Source organism: Ciconia boyciana, chromosome 4, assembly GCF_034638445.1.
Source record: "Ciconia boyciana chromosome 4, ASM3463844v1, whole genome shotgun sequence".
Classification (NCBI taxonomy): Eukaryota; Metazoa; Chordata; class Aves; order Ciconiiformes; family Ciconiidae; genus Ciconia; species Ciconia boyciana.
This window is the reverse complement of record NC_132937.1, coordinates 71,542,568-71,558,890: the sequence shown is the minus strand read 5'-3', so window position 1 is coordinate 71,558,890 and position 16,323 is coordinate 71,542,568. Positions and strand designations below refer to the sequence as shown.

The 16,323-nt window shown below is 45.0% G+C and overlaps 1 protein-coding gene across 8 annotated transcripts in view; it reads right to left on the bottom strand.

Annotated features, from left to right (window-relative positions):
- Window positions 1-6,972: 6,972 nt before the first annotated feature.
- NRG1 (neuregulin 1) overlaps window positions 6,973-16,323 on the bottom strand; it is a 184,485-nt gene continuing 175,134 nt past the window's right edge. For 7 of the 8 annotated variants that reach the window (XM_072860040.1, XM_072860037.1, XM_072860041.1 and 4 more), the window contains 4 exons: window positions 15,131-15,257; window positions 13,326-13,456; window positions 12,613-12,816; window positions 6,973-8,505 (listed from right to left, as the gene is read on the bottom strand). In XM_072860040.1, the coding sequence (XP_072716141.1) occupies window positions 7,854-8,505; window positions 12,613-12,816; window positions 13,326-13,456; window positions 15,131-15,257 (1,114 nt within the window). In that variant the 3' untranslated portion in view covers window positions 6,973-7,853. The remainder of the gene's footprint in view (window positions 8,506-12,612; window positions 12,817-13,325; window positions 13,457-15,130; window positions 15,258-16,323) is intronic. The other variant, XM_072860039.1, reaches the window with a different exon arrangement.

The following is a 16,323-nucleotide window of genomic DNA, read 5'->3' as shown; positions in this document are numbered from 1 at the left end:
CACTGAGCATGCACTGAACATCAGGAAATCATTACAACAAACTGGGATACTGTACGTGTGTGTACACATAGTGAACACATCACCCAGTTGTCTGCAGTAATGTGCAGGGTAAGTTAAAATACCTCCCACACAATATTTGGCTTCTGAAGCTTGGTTCCAAATTGGCCATTACTAGAGTAATGATTTAATCAGTTGTTAACAATCACTGTACTCCCTACCAACTGATGAGCATGTAACCTTGCAATGACTCCCTCGACACCTTCTCTGTTGCTGTCATCAGAAGAGCTGGCCTTACTTCGGGTGGTTTCTGTGCACTGCTGCCAGGGTTCCTCCCTCTCGAGTTCCCAGGGCATCACATCCAGTGCAGGGAAATCTCTGGCTAACCCCAAGGGGAAGAAACGAAATGGAAACCTCAGCAGCTGTCATTTATGTTAAAAGTCCAGCTTCCAACTAAAGTTGATGCTCGGTTACCTACTGGACCTAAAGGCTTGGAGAGTGAGGTCTAGCTTTCAAGGGGAATTAATTCTGTTCATACTGATGGCTTTGTCTCAGGCTCAGACAACCTGTGCAATGCTTAGAAAGCACAGAGCTCTAAATACCCCTGGTGGAGAGACACATACTCTCCTCAACTCCATTGACATGGCAGCCTTCCTAGATGTGCATGGGCCTGATCACGTTCCACCTCTTCCTTGCTGGGAGATGTGGAACTTCCCTTAAGTCCTTGTCCTGATGGGTGAAAATGGGGGCATCAGGAACATACCAGTGATTTGTGACGTTTGTCCTGCCACACTTAGTCTGGAGACATGGGGAATAATTTTGCAATCAGTAGAACTTTTCTAATAAGGACTACTTTGTAATGACTCCAGCAAAAGGTCATAGCATCAGGTAGAAGGAACACTCTGGGATCAGAAAACCCCAAGGCTCTGTGTCTTTTTTTCTGAATGGTAAAATGAGATTTAGCCCTGTAGGGTTCCCAGTGCCATTGTTAAGGGTCTGTTGTCACTAAAGAAGAGTTCTCAGGCTCATAACCTGAGCACAGTCCATGTTGCTTTTCTTGGGCTACACAGGTTAATCATCAGCGACTAGCTGCAACATCTCGAGGCATTTGATATAGTTTTATTCCCATCAGCTGTAGCTGAGACAGAACTAACTTGGGGAATGTGTCATCCAAATCATGCGCTCATAACTGGGTGGAGTTGGCATGCTAAGAGCATACCCAGCTGTGGGTTGCAGAAATGAGGAGAAGGGTTTTCTTGCTTTTCCTGTAGTGTTCCCTGAGGCCATCTGCTTCCAGATCTTGTGGAGAAGTGCAGAGGCAGGAGCTTGGCAGAGAGAGACAATAGGGTAAAGACAGCATGGAGTGACAAACAATGTTTTTGCAAGGACAGCCATTTGGGACACACAAGGACGTGTTCCCTAAAGCACTCTGGTCTGTGTCAAATGTGACGTGAGGTCCTTAGTCCTGTTGACTCTGAGTGGTTCTTATGGTACTTAATTGCTTCAGAAATCCTCTACCTTCCTCTCCCACCCAAGAAAGGCCAGTGGGGGAGCACGAGGAGGAGACTGGCTTCTCAGGGCAACCCATTCCCATTTCAACAGCCTGCAATGGAAGATAAGAGGAGCATCTTCCTTTCCTCAGAAGTAGTACTGTGCAATGGGATACTGGCTTGGGCTTGCTCTGAGGTGACAAGGCCCTACCCAACTAAGATGTTCAAGTGAGGCAAATAGCCTGAGCACCCAGACTCCTGGCTACAGGACCCCTCTACATTGCAATAGCAAGACAGGGAAGTTGTCAGAGGGGAACTGAACTTGTCCCGAGGTCTGACAGGCCCGCCAGGTCTTCACTCTCTCTGTTGAGAATGGGGGAGGGAGGGTGACAGAAAACCCAAACCCGTCCCTCCCTCCCTTCCTCCCTCCCTCTCTCCATCCCTCCATCTCTCCATCCCTCCATTCTTCTATCCTTCCATTCCTCCATCCCTCCACTCCTCCCTCCCTCCTCAGTTTGGCATCTCATTCAGCACCTATAGGTAGGTGGAAGGAATCTGACCTACGTGTTTTCCACCAGGCCTGGGAGCAAAGGAATTTGAAACGCATCCAAGATGTCTTTGCTGCATTACACCCTCCTTTGCTCACTCCCAGCTTTCCTCCTCTTATTTAATGCTTGTCAATAGCAAATGACTTTACATACTAATATCATGTAAGAACAGTCAGATCAGATATCTGCCCTGCTCTCTCTCCAAGAGTGGCAGATAGGTGAAGAAGGGTAAAAGCAGGGCAAGTATACACGATTATTTCCACCTTATACAACCTCCGTACGTTTTCATTTCAGGTATTTCCAGCATCTGATGTGGTTTCCATGGATTTACTAATTCTCATTGGATTACTGTCTAAGATCTGGACCCCCCTTGAACCCATGGAAACTTCTACGATCCACAGCCTCTTGCAGCAAGGAGTTCTCCAAGTTCCCTACATCTCACATGAAGAGCCACATCTTTCTGAATATGGCGCCCAGTAGTTTCGACTGATAACTCAGTTTCTTGTATTGGAAGAGGTACTGAACAGCCAGTCCTCTCCTACCCTCTACAAGATAATTATGTTTCCATAGACCTTTGTGTATCTCCCCTCAGCTGTCCTTTCTTCCAGATTACTGAGACCCAGCCTACTCAGTGCCCCCTGGACCTCACCGGCTCCAGATATTTGTTCACCCCTGTTGCCCTCCAAACCCTTCCCCAATATACTATTTCTGTTCTGAAACAAGAAGACAAGGACGACTCACTGTATTTAAGATCTGCACAGATCATGCATTTATACAGTGGCATGATGATGTAATCTCATAATTCCTAGTATCTGATTTGCTTTATTGACTGTTACTGAGCAGTGAGGTGACATTTTTGTAGAGCAGGCTCTGACAGACCCAACAAGTCTGTGTCGTTTCTTCCCCCCTCAACCCCCATCCACCTTGAGTAGTAATGGTCAGGGTAAAGCTAATAATTATAATTTAAGAAACTAAAAATGTTGTACCTAGGAACAAGAGTGTCTGCCAGAGACCTCCATAGGGATGAGTCAGAAAACTCAGGGAACAGTGGCCCACAAAGACAGAACAAGACCTTTACAACAATGTTTGGATCCAGAAAGATGGTGGCTAGTGACCTGACACAGTCTGCTGAGCAGCTGGGCCAGTACAACACATAAACAATTTAATCCAGCACCTCTTTTACTGAAAATGAATAACAAAACCTTAATAAATCAACAATTACTTATTGCTGTATTTGGGATAATAAATTCTTTAGTTTATCAGTAGCTTGTGGCTTCCATAGCATGTTCTTTGAACAGTTTGCCTTTCAGTTACATCCCCTTTCTCTCCTGAACAATAAATTAGCATTCATTTTTCTTTTAAAGGAAAAGAGGGGAAAAAGAGGATATATTACAATTTTTTCAAAGCAAAAAGAAAAATGCAACATATTTTTGACATATATCTTAAAATAATATGAGGATAACTTTCTCCGCGTGTTAGATGCCTATGCATAAATAATAAAGGACGTTATGTTATTTACAGTGTTACACAATAAACTAAGAGTCTCATTTAACACATAATCCATAAAGACAGTAAATGATGAAAACATCCAAGTATGTACAAGATGTATTTACAATAGAATAGAGAATTAGAAATGATGATAATTGGCCATGTTCTTTGTCTGCCCTTCTCTGCAGCATTTCAGAGGTGCTTTTTTTGTTTCTTACTAGAAGTAAGTCCCAGCTGATCGTAAGTAGCCACACTGCAGGGCCAAGAAGTGTTCAACAGGCTGAGAAGTGTGTCCTTTGAGGGGACACCAGTTTGCTATCCTGGATGCTCAGGAAACTGCTTGCAATGTGTGTGAGAGAAGCAGGGAGATGCAGCGTTGTTTTGGAGGACTGGAAAGAGAAGGAACTTTCCTGTTTCCCTGATAAAGGCAGTGATCTCTTAAACCTGGGGGTGTTGGGGTGGCTCAAGTGAGGAAGGGAATACCTAGGCCAAGAGGAGGGAGTAGGTTTTTCTCTGTTACATGAGAACCTCTGTGGAGCTGTAATGATTTACACCAGCTGAACAGGCAGGCTGTACCAGGTTGTGCACAACATATTCCAGCTATACACCCCTGAAGGAAGCCTTGTATCCTGGAATAATTCCTGCATATAAACACATACACAGGGAAAACTCACAGCTCAAGTTAAATGACATGGAAAGAAACCAGGACAATCTGAACAGCTCTGCCACCACTGGAATATTCCCCCCCTCTTCAAAGTATGTTTCTCCTTGCCATGACTTTCAGCCAAAAGTTGGCAAGGGTTACACAGTGATGGCCCAAGGGTGTTGGGACTGCCTAGCTCAAAGGTCCAGGTAATGAAGTGAATATCCCCAACAGGGGAGCTGGCCTTTCCCGTAGGCACTTGCTGGCTCTGCTCCGTGCTGCTGCAGTCTCCAGCCCCTTGGCCAGCAGGAGCTTGCTGCAGCCTGCCAACAGAACCTGTGGCCATGTAGACTTGCTAACTTTGGGGTGTGGACTTGACTGACGTGGAGCACCCTCACAGTGTGCTAAAAGCAAGTCCAGAGGTGAGGGGCCGTGTCCTGCTCCCGCTTCTGTGAGTGCCAACCCAGGGCAACTCCCATAACTCGCTGTTGCATGAATTGTGCTGTAAGGCTGGGTTCTCCCCAAAGACCTAAGGGCTTAGGCAGCCATATCCCCAATTGTATTTTCTTGTTCTTAGGTCCATGTGAAGTCCCCAGCCTAATTTCATGCTTACCCTATAACACACTACTATATGTACTGGGGGGAGGAGGAGCAGGCACTGCACACCACTTTGATTTTGAGGCACTGCAACAGGAGAGGTGTGACATTTTCCCCTAGACCCACACTGAATAAATCTCACATGTACAGCTCCCAAGCATGCAATTGCTCCTTCGTTTTATACTGGCCCTCTATAATAACAGCATTAGTAGTCAAATAATTTACTCCACTTCAAGGCAAGTTCCCTTTCCATCCTGATTAATCTGTCTGGGCTATCACAGACGCTTCAATGAGAGCTGGCCTTGTGGGTGACCTATACTGGAGGAGATTATAGAATACCTGTGTTATAATCTCTATTCTGCCACTAAGATGGGTGATTTGGGGGCAAATCTCTTGTTCCTCTGACATCCTTTTTCTGTCTTGTCCGTCCTGTAAGATCTTTGCAGTATGAGAGACCTTACTGAAAGGACAGATTTTCAAGTGCCTCTGGAAACTCAGCAGTGCAAATCCTTTGGAAACTGGTGGTCTGCATCAGGAAAGCCCACCTGGCCCTCTGTACTACTAAGTTGCAGAGTTACTGGGGAGGTGGATATTCTGCTGCATGGGATTGCAGATAAATAGGCATGACTAAAGGGATGAAAATGAGTGTATGGTATCTAGAATTTGTAGAGAGCTTTTGTTTTGGTCTGTAAAGGCAAAGTGTGTTCAAGTACATGCCAGCTAGGGAAAAAACGGCAAAGGGGACTTAAGTCCAGACAGTATGTATTTGACAAACTTTGCCATCTCCCATAGACTTCTCAAATAAGCAGTGCTATTTCAGCCACCACGTAGCCCAAAGCTGCGCTAGTTCCCTAGCCTTTTGCTTCTACCACCAGCATCCTAGCGTACAACTTTGTCATCATCTTCTTCCTATACTAAGGTTTTTTTGTTCTTTTTCTGCTGAATCTGGTGGTCAAGTAGACTCACCCATGTTCTTACTAAAGTGATGTGGTTGATTTATACAGTGAGCAACTCACTGATTTTCATCATCCTGATAAACAGCTTCATTTACTAGACTTTGCTTTCAGGTCTCAAATCAATAGGACACCTTGTTCAGCAAAACTCTTAAGCGCATGCTTAACTTTATGCATGTGCTGGATGCGTCAATGAGAGTCTAGCACATGCTGAAGATAACTTTTGCTGGGATTAGCATAAGCATATGCTTGAACAATTTATTGTGTCGGGACTTTAGTTACTCGGGTTTACATCTCACAAAACTTCCTTGACTTATTTCTCTTCATTTAACTGGGACCAGGATGTGGCCCAAAGGATGAGTGTAGTTTGGCTGAAATTCTGTTTCTCTTGACATGGCTCTTATTTAGAGTCCAGTAATACCTGTAGAACATATGTTCTCATTTTCAGAATCCCCGGAGTCTAGGAAAAACATTTGTTTTCCACATCAATCCTGAGTCTATGCTGTGCCAACTGAACACACAACAAAAATCAAAAGAAGAGAAGAGGCAGAGTGACCCTGACTAAACTGATAGGAATTCAGTGCAAAAGAGGCCATTTGCTTCTGTCTGAACGGATGCAACCGCTCCAGCACTGACAGCATCCTTGTTCATTACTAGTCAAAGACTTCAAGGCCATCACTGGCTATATAAACACTGATATCAAATAGCCACGCACACTATGGCTGTAACCCACATGGTGTGCTTGCCTTCATAAACAGGCTTTGCATCAGCCTTGCCTCCCTCACCCCAAATAATGGAGTCAATAAAGGTGAGTAGAAATGAACTCCATACTTCCGCTATGTCCTTCCTATTTGCCTATACTTTTTAACTATACAGCAAATCAGTTCTTCCCTGAAAGTCATTTCTGTGTCCAAGAGTAACCCTTACTCCAACAGCAACTCTAACAAGGTATTGCTAGAAGCTTGTCAGGGTTCTTTCTGAGGAGGAGAAGAAAAGGGGGAAAATTGAGGGGAAACAAAAGGATAAATCATCTATTATAAATCAACATTAAAAAATAGAGGTGAAAACTGATTGCACTTTTATTAGTGGCATTTGTTTTCCAGCTAGATCTCTTCCTTGCTTGGTTACAGATATCTGCTATTATATTTGCCCCATTAACTTAAACTAATATAAATCTTTTTTTTTTTTTTCTTTTTTTCTTTTTTGTCTTTTTTTTCCTTTTTTTTAATAGAGTATTGGGTTCAAAGCCTCAGCTAACCTAAACCCATTTTCTAAGGGATAACTAGGACAATTAATATCTGGAAAATAATGAAATGGCAGCTTCTAGTAATTACAAGCTGACCTCTGATTAATAATATATTTGGTTTAAAATCACAGTATTACTTTCTTTCTATAAGTAACATTATTTAATGCAGGTTGGCTTTTTTTTTTGTTTGTTTTTTTTGTTTGTTTGTTTGTTTTGTTATCCTGCTGTAATTAATAGTAGCATGCTGTTGGATCTACTATTATCCCAGTGCTCAAAGAAGCAAACCTTTTGGCTGGCAGAGAGCAGACAAAACTCATTTCTTACACAGAAAGCAAATAAAACTTCTTATAGAAGAAACTATTTTTTTGTTGTTTTTTCAGCTTTTTTTTTAAATCTTTTTTTTCTGTGTGTGTGTGTGTGTGTTTCTCTGTGTGTTTCTGGTGGGGTGGGTAGGGTGGGAGTGCCATTACAGGGCTTTTTGATCTGGGGATTCTACAACAAGCGACCAGAGGGACTTCTGCAATTCTTGCAAATCATACATCCAGTCATCATAATGCAGTGCACAAAAAAGCCAGGACAACTGAGGGCTAGAAGGTTTTGCAAAATACTATGGGACAGCAATCATTGTAACTGTACAAAACTTGCTCTCAACGTAACATAACATAAAGGCACCATTGATATCTTTCCCCATTTTTGAAATACTGTAAAAAATTGCTACATATGGCACATAACACATTTGTACATACGTATATTTAATTTATAAAAGTTTTTTTTTCCTCTCCTGTTTTCTATGAGCGGAATTGCTAAAATAAAATAAATTGTTTAATTTAAAGGTGGAATACTTCATTATATAAAATAAAGTTTTACATGTGAATCTATGTGTTTTATGTTTTATACAGCAATAGGGTCTTGGTTAGCTATCACACTGGACAACCTTGCTTGCAACTCTTCCGGTGTGGAGAAGCGATTCGCTGGGTTAGTCCTGCTCTCAGCCAGCCGGTAGGCAGCAGCTGGCTCCAGACTGGTCGCCATGGGGTTCGGTATGCTCAGGAACGGTGTATCCTCGCCTATTCTTTCGTCTTCGGTTTCGGTCTCAGAGCTGCTGCTCTCAGAGCTCATGTTGGAGTCCACTTCCACCCTGCTGGAAATGTGGCCATTAGGCTTCGTTCTTTTGACCCTCCGGCTGTTGGTGAGTTTCTTTGGAGGCTCCTGTGCTGGTTCGTACTCCTGCGTGGTCTCGTACTCCTCATCCTCCACTATCCGCAGAGGACTTGGCGGCAGGCTGTTGCTCTCATGGGCAGGATTGTGGTGGAAGGAGTTGAACTGCTGAAGGTGGTGGTCGTACTTCTCACGTAGCCGTGGCGGGGTCACCAGGAGCAGTGGTCGCTCCTCTTCTATGAAGGGACTCACCGCCACCGAAGGGACAGAGACTGTCAAGCTGGAAGTCGGTGGCGACATTTTGGAGGGGGGGGACTTGGGAGAAGTAGGAGTGTGGAAATCGACGGGTGACATGCGAGCTGGTGTGGTCATAGCTGAGACATACCTGAAGAAAAGAGATGGGGAAAGGTTGCAAGCACAGGAGTGGTGGTGACATGTGAACACAGCTGTTCACGTGGGCTGGCACAGAAAAGGCAGGGATCCCTTAAGATCCCCAGCATCCTCACACAGGGCTATCAGGGAAACTTTTCTGTTGCTATTAATCCTATAAAACCGCTGACTTCTGGGACTCTGGGCAAAAACGTTTGAGAGCAGGAGGAGCACAGAAAAGCCCCCAGGTCTGTTCACCTCAGAAGAGCGATGGAGATGTTGTAAATTATTTGCCAGAATAACTTCCTGGAATGAATCCAGGAATGGGATTCAGAGACTGGGGGGCTGCCAGAAACAAAATGCATTTGCAAGTATTTTCTCAAAAGGAAAACGGCTGCTGCACTTCTGGCAGGATTTGACCAGAACCTGGGGTGCATGCAAACAGACAGGAGGAGAGAAAGGAAAGGAACCGAGGGACAGTCCTCTTGGGGCTTCACCCTTTTCTGGCAACCAGACTGTCTCAGGCTAAGGAGGAAAGCAAAGTTTGGACAAAATCTAGAGCCAGATTCTGCTAATTTTAATTGCTGGAGGTAGCCAGAGGAAGATTTGCAGCACTGTTCCAGCAGCTTTGTGCTGCTCCACTCCTTCGGTGCTGGCTACCCTGGCTGGTAGGTCTATCTGCAAAGAAACATGGAGCATTATTTGTTCTCGTGTGTGGGAACAAATGCTGACAGAGAGGACTGTCTGGCCTAGTGTTCATGATTGCTCTGCGAAATTTGCCCCTATTCCTTCATAAGTTTCTGTGGGAAGGGTAGTGGTCAAAGGTGATTTCTGAAAACAAAGCTCAGGTGCCAGTACAGAGCTTGTCCCAAAGGAAGAGGACAAAAAATGTGAGACTCTCAGCTGGTTTGAGTTAGCAGACCTCCATGAGATGCTATGAGGTCATGCAGATTCATGCCAGGTGAGGATCTGCCTGAAACCTCTTGATCAAAGGCACAGTGCCCAGCACGACATTTTGCATATTTTGGCTTTGCTTTTGTTCTTATCTTAAGTTCACCTGCCTGAATTTCATCTGTGTCCAAATTTAAAATCTTTCTAAGCTCCATGTCTTACACAGGCTCATTGAGACAAGTTATATGGCTATGATTGATGAAGTTTTTCATTAGTAATTTTTTACTCTGAGTCTGAAATTACCAAAATAAATCTGAATCCAACTTTTCTATCCAATCTATGACTCAGTTGCACATATTACACTTAATTAAAACAGAGTTATTGGATAAAAGAGAAACTGGGGCAGATCCTGAACTGATGTGTAGTAGAGTAAATTGGTTTCAGTATAGGCACATTGATTTACATCAACTGAGGAACAGGAGAAAGAAAAACAAAACTGGAGTTATGCATGGGAATTAATCAAGTTGGTTGCTAGTGAGAGCAGAGGGCAATTAGTAGGTCTGTGCATTGGACGAATGAAGTAATTCTTCATTTTTCCTTCCATAAGTGAGCTTTTCATCCCTTTCACATTTTTAAATAGGCATTGTCTGAAAACCTGAAGCCTTTCTACTTCCCCAGCTGGTACAGTGTTGGACGTAGACAGTGTTGGATTGACAGACTGGGTTTTAGCTAAACTGGTTCAGTTAACGCACTAAGTTAGTTAAATGCGTTCAGCGTACTGTGCACGCTTCCATCAGTGTCAGGTTACTCATGCCGGGGTGCTGCGCATTCACACATTTCTGGTGTATTCCCCCACACCATAATGGGGCAGTGCTAACAAGCTGCTGTCCACGAGCTGAGGCACAGGAGCCGAACACATGCAGCTCCAGCCCATCCCAAAAGGAAGGTTAAAAGGCAATGGATTTATCCAGCTTCACATCCAACAAGAGGTAAACGATGCTGGCTCAGTGAAAGGGAATCAGAGTGTATCCACAGCCAGCCAACAAGCATTAACTAGTTACATGCTGCCAACTTCATCATATAGTCCAGCCTTTCGTGCAGAGATGGTGTTTTTTGATCTTCTCTCCTGTAAGATGGCCAAGGACTTTTTAAAATATAGGTGCTTGGGTCCTCTGCTCGTGTAAACGGGTGTCAGGGCATGGGATCCAACAAAGGGATGGGGTAATGCAAAAGAACCCCTTGTAATGTCTATTCTATTTAATTTCAAAATTGTGAAGGGGCTGGGGGACTGGAGGGTGGAGGGAGCACAGCCTTGATCTACCAATTCACAGCACAGCAACATTGGATGGCTTCAGGAAGTAATTTGTCAGCTCATACATTCCTTTATGTTTCAGAGTAATTTTTAGTTGTAAATAACTTTTGTTTTCCCCCTTATATACACGCACATACATGCAATCAATCTCAGAAATAATCTGCCATGTATTTTCTGCTTGCTAAAAATAGATGAGGCCTAATTTAATGCCCAGGGAACTATCTTCTGCATTCCAAATTCACAGTTGTTTCACGCACAGGCTAGGCCATCAATGCCTGGTGAATTATCACACAAATGTTGCTGCTTTTCACTCGTAGCATGATCTTAAAGAAACACAATAATTGATGAAATGCCTTCTTTCTTCTCATTGAAATGGAAAGGCACATGCTCCTTTCGCCACCTCTAAAATCTAAACAGCTTATATCAGAATGATGCTCTGGGTGTCCCAGGCAATGTGGGAAGACAGCGTGAATGATCTTCGCTTCTCACATGCAGATGCCCAAATATACTAAGCTGTAATACTTGCCGTCGGTGGGCGTGTGGCCGTGCATCCTGTATGGTTCCCAGGCAGGAGACAATGCCGTATGTACTGCTATAGGTCCTGATCCAGCAAAGCACTTAAGCACACGCTGAGCTCTACCCACGTGAGTAATCCTGCTGATTTAAACAGGGCTACTTGCACAATTAAAAGTTAATCTTGTTGAAGTGCTCTGCTGGATTGGTACCATGGCTGTTTATGTCATGTGAGCCACATATCCTGAAATTAAATTCCATGGTAAATAACAGGCAACTTTTATAAAGAGAGAGCCAGTCCACTATCCTTAGTGGTCCTACAGGCCTCATTCAGAGAGCCCTCAGCCGTGGTGCCTCATCCCGCTGCTGAGCAGTTGTTTGTGTAGCAGAGGGAGTACCACAGAAATGGGTTTTGCCATACCTGCATATCCATTTTTCTGGAAACCACAGTTTGTCTCCTACACAACTCGGTCTCCTTGGGGATTGCCTGGCTGCATTTTTGACATCACAGACATCCCACGAGATCAAATCCCTTGTGATTTCACAATGCTCAGAGAATTGGTCCAGTAACCCTTTCTTTTCCTTTTCTTCTGCCTCTGATGGTTGGGAGCAAAGCTTTCTTTAAATGTCTTGTTTCTTCTCAGTCTTTCTTTTGCTACTCTGGGGCCGTCCCATGCTCTTGAGACAAAATCCCAGCCTAAAGCTGAGAAGACTTTTTCAGTAAAAGTTTTCTTGCAACTGATGCACTTCAAGGCAGACCTTAGGTGTGCCTTGGTGATGAACCAGCCTTTTCAGAGAAAAAATTACTTTGCTGGAAAACATCTGGCCAGCTTTATTTCTAACTACTCCTGATTTAATAATGACCAGGGTCCTTCTGGCTTGTACTTTGTGTTCCTTGCTTTTATTTAATAAAGTGTCAAGGGGAATTTTCAAAGGAAATAATGGGTTTAGGAGCTGGAATCCCCCAGAAAGTAGGTGACGGCAGAATTCCTATACTGCTTAGGAGTCCTTAGTGCCCTCCTCCTATGGATCAATACATTGCTTTCTCCCCACCTTTTGTGGTTCACAAAATCCCTCAGTTTTCTCACTAGCTTCTTCTGAGAAACTGATAATTAGGCAAAGATCCGTTTTTACTTTATAGAGGAAATTTCTGACAAATTACTTCAGAGGAGCTCATCCAAATGTGAACTGCTGTCTATTAGGAATAAATCCAGCAGAGGCAAGAAAGGAAGAAATGCTTTTGGTAGACTTTAAACTACTCCCACACTCTCCACCTTTATGAATGAGGCGATGCACGCCCTACACGAACAGCTGCACTGTTGGGTTTCCTCCTGTGCTCCCGAGCTTTGAAACCATCCGGGAGCACCAGGCCTTGCCAGCTGAAAGCAATGAGGTGGCGTGTCCTACCTTTCACTGTGAGGAGAGTCTCTGTAGGAGTCAGGGGTCTCTCTCGCATGCCGGAGGAAGCTGTTGCCCTCCCGTGGCCCGCCGATGCCATTGAGGCGGCCCCGGGGCCCTGCTGGGCTGGTGTGCCTGCTGTTTTCCATGGAGGAGCTGACAAGCACTGAGTGGCTTTCGGAGAGGATGCTTTCGGTGTGGCCATTACTCCAGCTGGAGAGCAGCAACCAGGAAAGGAAAAGAAGGGAGGGGGGCGTGAGAGGGTGCTTTGGTGGCAAATGCAGATGAACAGAAGTTTAGCCAGGGGAAAGGAAGGGCTCTGTTGCTGCTTGGGATGTGCACCATAACCTTCGGGTTGGTAACTGGGGCTGCAGAGTTTTGTGAATTGTATGAATCCACATGCATCAAGTTGATTATGCATGTGTGGATAAAAGAAGGAAGGAGGGCTTTCTAGTCACAAGGACTGTCACTGATTTAGCAACTGGCATATACTAAAAGTCACTGTAACAGTATTGGAATGCCATTCAGTCAATAAAGCCCTTTGTAAATTCCTGGAAAGATAATTAGTTAGGTGACGTGACATCAACTATTGTTAGTCTTAAAATGAAAACACTATGAAGGAAGCATAGATTTTTCTGGGTTGTTTTTTTATACATCTTTTCCATTTTTCAACAGCAACAGATCAGCTATTACAGGTGCTGTTTGCCTTCCCCTTCCAGTACCTGTGGCTGGGTGTCTGGGTGACTGTCACGGAGTGATGTGTTGTTGAGGTGTAGTGGCTCGTAGAAAATGAGGTCTCTGTTTCTCGCTCAATGACATGCTCGCTGGAGATTACATTTTTTGAAACGTACTGCTGAAAAAAACCAGACAAACCTCAGGTTTACAAACTGTAATTCACAGCACATTTGCAGACATCATTTCCAATCCCGCCCTCCTCCCCGCCAAGTCGCAGTTTTTTACACGTGCCAAAGCACAAACTTTGTCACTTAAATACAGGCAGAAACCACACTGACACACTTGAGCACATTCATGTACACCTCTGCATACATACCCCATCTAAACTCAAAGTAGGAGGAAACAAATGAGGAAATTAGCAAAAGTCTGCATCCCAATCAGGCTATAATTAACAGACATGAGGAAAAGGTTCTTCACTGAGAGGGTGGAACAGGCTCCCCACGGCACCAAGCCTGTCAGAGCTCAAGGAGCATCTGGAGGACACTCTTAGTCATATGGCTTAGTTTTAGGTAGTTCTGCAAGGAGCAGGGAGCTGGACTCGATGATCCTTATGGGTTCTTTCCAACTTGAGATATTCTATGATTCTATATGTATTTAACAAGGGAATGAGAAGTCCTCATGGATAGAGACCTGGAAAGGCAACCCCCCCTTTACTACCAGATACATCAAAAATACTGTTTTCTGATGGAGAAGACAGCAGTAGTTAGCAGTAGCAATTGTTCACTGCAGGATAAGAATCTGGGCAGGAAATGGCTATTTTCAATGCCCATGGATGCAGCACCAGGGCAGACCTATTCATCAGGGGACGATCTACAGAATGGGCCAAAGCGTCCTGAGATGGGGCTGGAGGTGTGCAGTGCCCAACCTCCTGCACAGCTTTCATCTGGAGCCCCCCCAGTGCTGTTGCTGGTACGACTCTCCATTCTCCTCAGTGGGAACTCCTGGTTTCCCCTCTCTTAATAATCTGACCATGGATTTAGGTCTTTTGAGGGGAAATATTGGAAGCTGAGCTCTTCTGAAAAGATGTCTTGGCCTTAACGAAGGTCAGTGGGAGGACTGCCATTGACTTAGCAGAGCCAGGGTTCACCCCTGCAATGAGCTGTCATGAATATGTACAGCGATGGTGGAGCAGGAGAGCAGAGATGGCTTGAGGCAGCAGGAACGTTCCCTCCTGGCATCAGGCTTCCCTGGGAAAAGGAAGACAGGAGGCAGTGGCTACCAGCAACGTGAGCCCTGGCTTCTAAGGCCAAGGAGCTTGGCCAAGGGGTTAGTTGAAGAGTAACTCTGCTCTGCTCTGACAAATGGCTAAGGGATGCTGGTGGAGTATCTGCCCCAGCCACTGCTACTGTCCAGATGAGATCTTCATTCATACTTTTACCCATGAGTTCATAATGTCACATTCCTGATCTGAGGGGGCTGTTCCTACTCACCAACCATCAGGCCAGGGGCAGTAGGAAGAGCAAGACATGTGTGTTTGAAGAAACTGATCCCTACAGCACTTAGCCCTGCTGTAGAGCCATTACTATTTTTTTCAGAGGTGGTTTTCTTGCTTTTGGTGTCCTAGATCCACAGGCACAGTTGCAGCACTGCGGTATGCCCCAGCAAACTGGCCATCTGCAGAAACATATCTCATTTTACTGTGTATTTTTTGCAAAGTCCCTAATTGTTTCTGGGTGGAGAAAGCCAAGAGAATTCAGTCACCAGCCTGAGGCAGGTAGAAGTTTAAAAGCTGCAGGGTGAGCTTTGCTGTGGCACTGGCAGCCTAGGCTGAAACGCAGGCAGTAAAACCTACATTCACCAGCTGGACGTTATCCGGCGGCGGGTTGGGGTGGTGTGGCCCGTTGGCCATGTTCATCACATTGTTCCTTTCTGAGCGGAGGCTCTGCCGAAGGCGGTCATGCAACTTTTTCCTCTGCTTCCTGTGCACGAAACACGGAAACGATTTTAATAGACAAAGGGAAAGCAGCTGCACCTTTCAGCATGTTGTTGATGATGATGATAATATAACATCACTTTTTTTGCCAGCACTTTCCCCAACGCTGCAAGATCTCAGAGTAACTCTGAAGACAGCAGGTCTAATTGCAGCTGGAGCTGTGGGGACCTGCAGAGGGGGAAGGATATGTGGGAACCCTTCCAAGAGTCAGCGGGCCACAGAGGGATGGGAAAAAGTGTGAGGAAGAGGGAAGCCATTCTAAGCCATGCTCCGTCTCAGGAGGAGCTCTTTTCTGCACTCAGAAGGGAGGGGGGAGGGATTTTAACCCAGCCACCTTGGCAACCTCACCATGGCCACAGCCAGATTTCTGACAGCTCACCAGGTTACTCTTCTCTATTCACCACAGGGAGCCGAGGTGGCCTCGCCTCAGGGCTTGCTTGCGGCCATTGGAAAACACGGCGCATGCCACGATCTTTGTGATATGGCAGCTACACTTTTTTCTGTGGGAATCGTCCCCTACATCAACAGTGCACTCCAAATACATAAATGTATTAAAGAAGTGAAGGGTGCAGAGGAAGCCCCAAAAATCCAAAGTGAGTGAGTGTGTGAGGTATGCCTGAGCCTGCAGCCGTTCTGGCAGCTCTGGAAGGTTGCGTTACAGCAACATCAGACTAACTCTGGAACCTAATGATTACCAGGTGGATGCCAGGGCTGCTAATGCATTCAGTAGAACCATCCATCAACCACACGTACTAATGGCATGGTCTCTGGCTGATTTGGATGCTTCTACTGTGCCCCGTCCTCAGCTGCTCCTTCCCCAGTTGCTAATCCTTCCAGCTCTCCTCAAGAGAACTTTTCAGGAGATCATTACAAGTTGTCAGTTACAAAACTTGCAGCATAGTAAAACCTGGCGCTGTGAAGGCCATGCAGAATGCACTAAATAGAACACCAAAATAAATAACCGGGGAAAGAGCTATTCAATTTCAGACTTAATTTATCAATATTCCCCAGTTTTGTCTGATTATACTGGAGAACTTCCACCATCCTGCCAC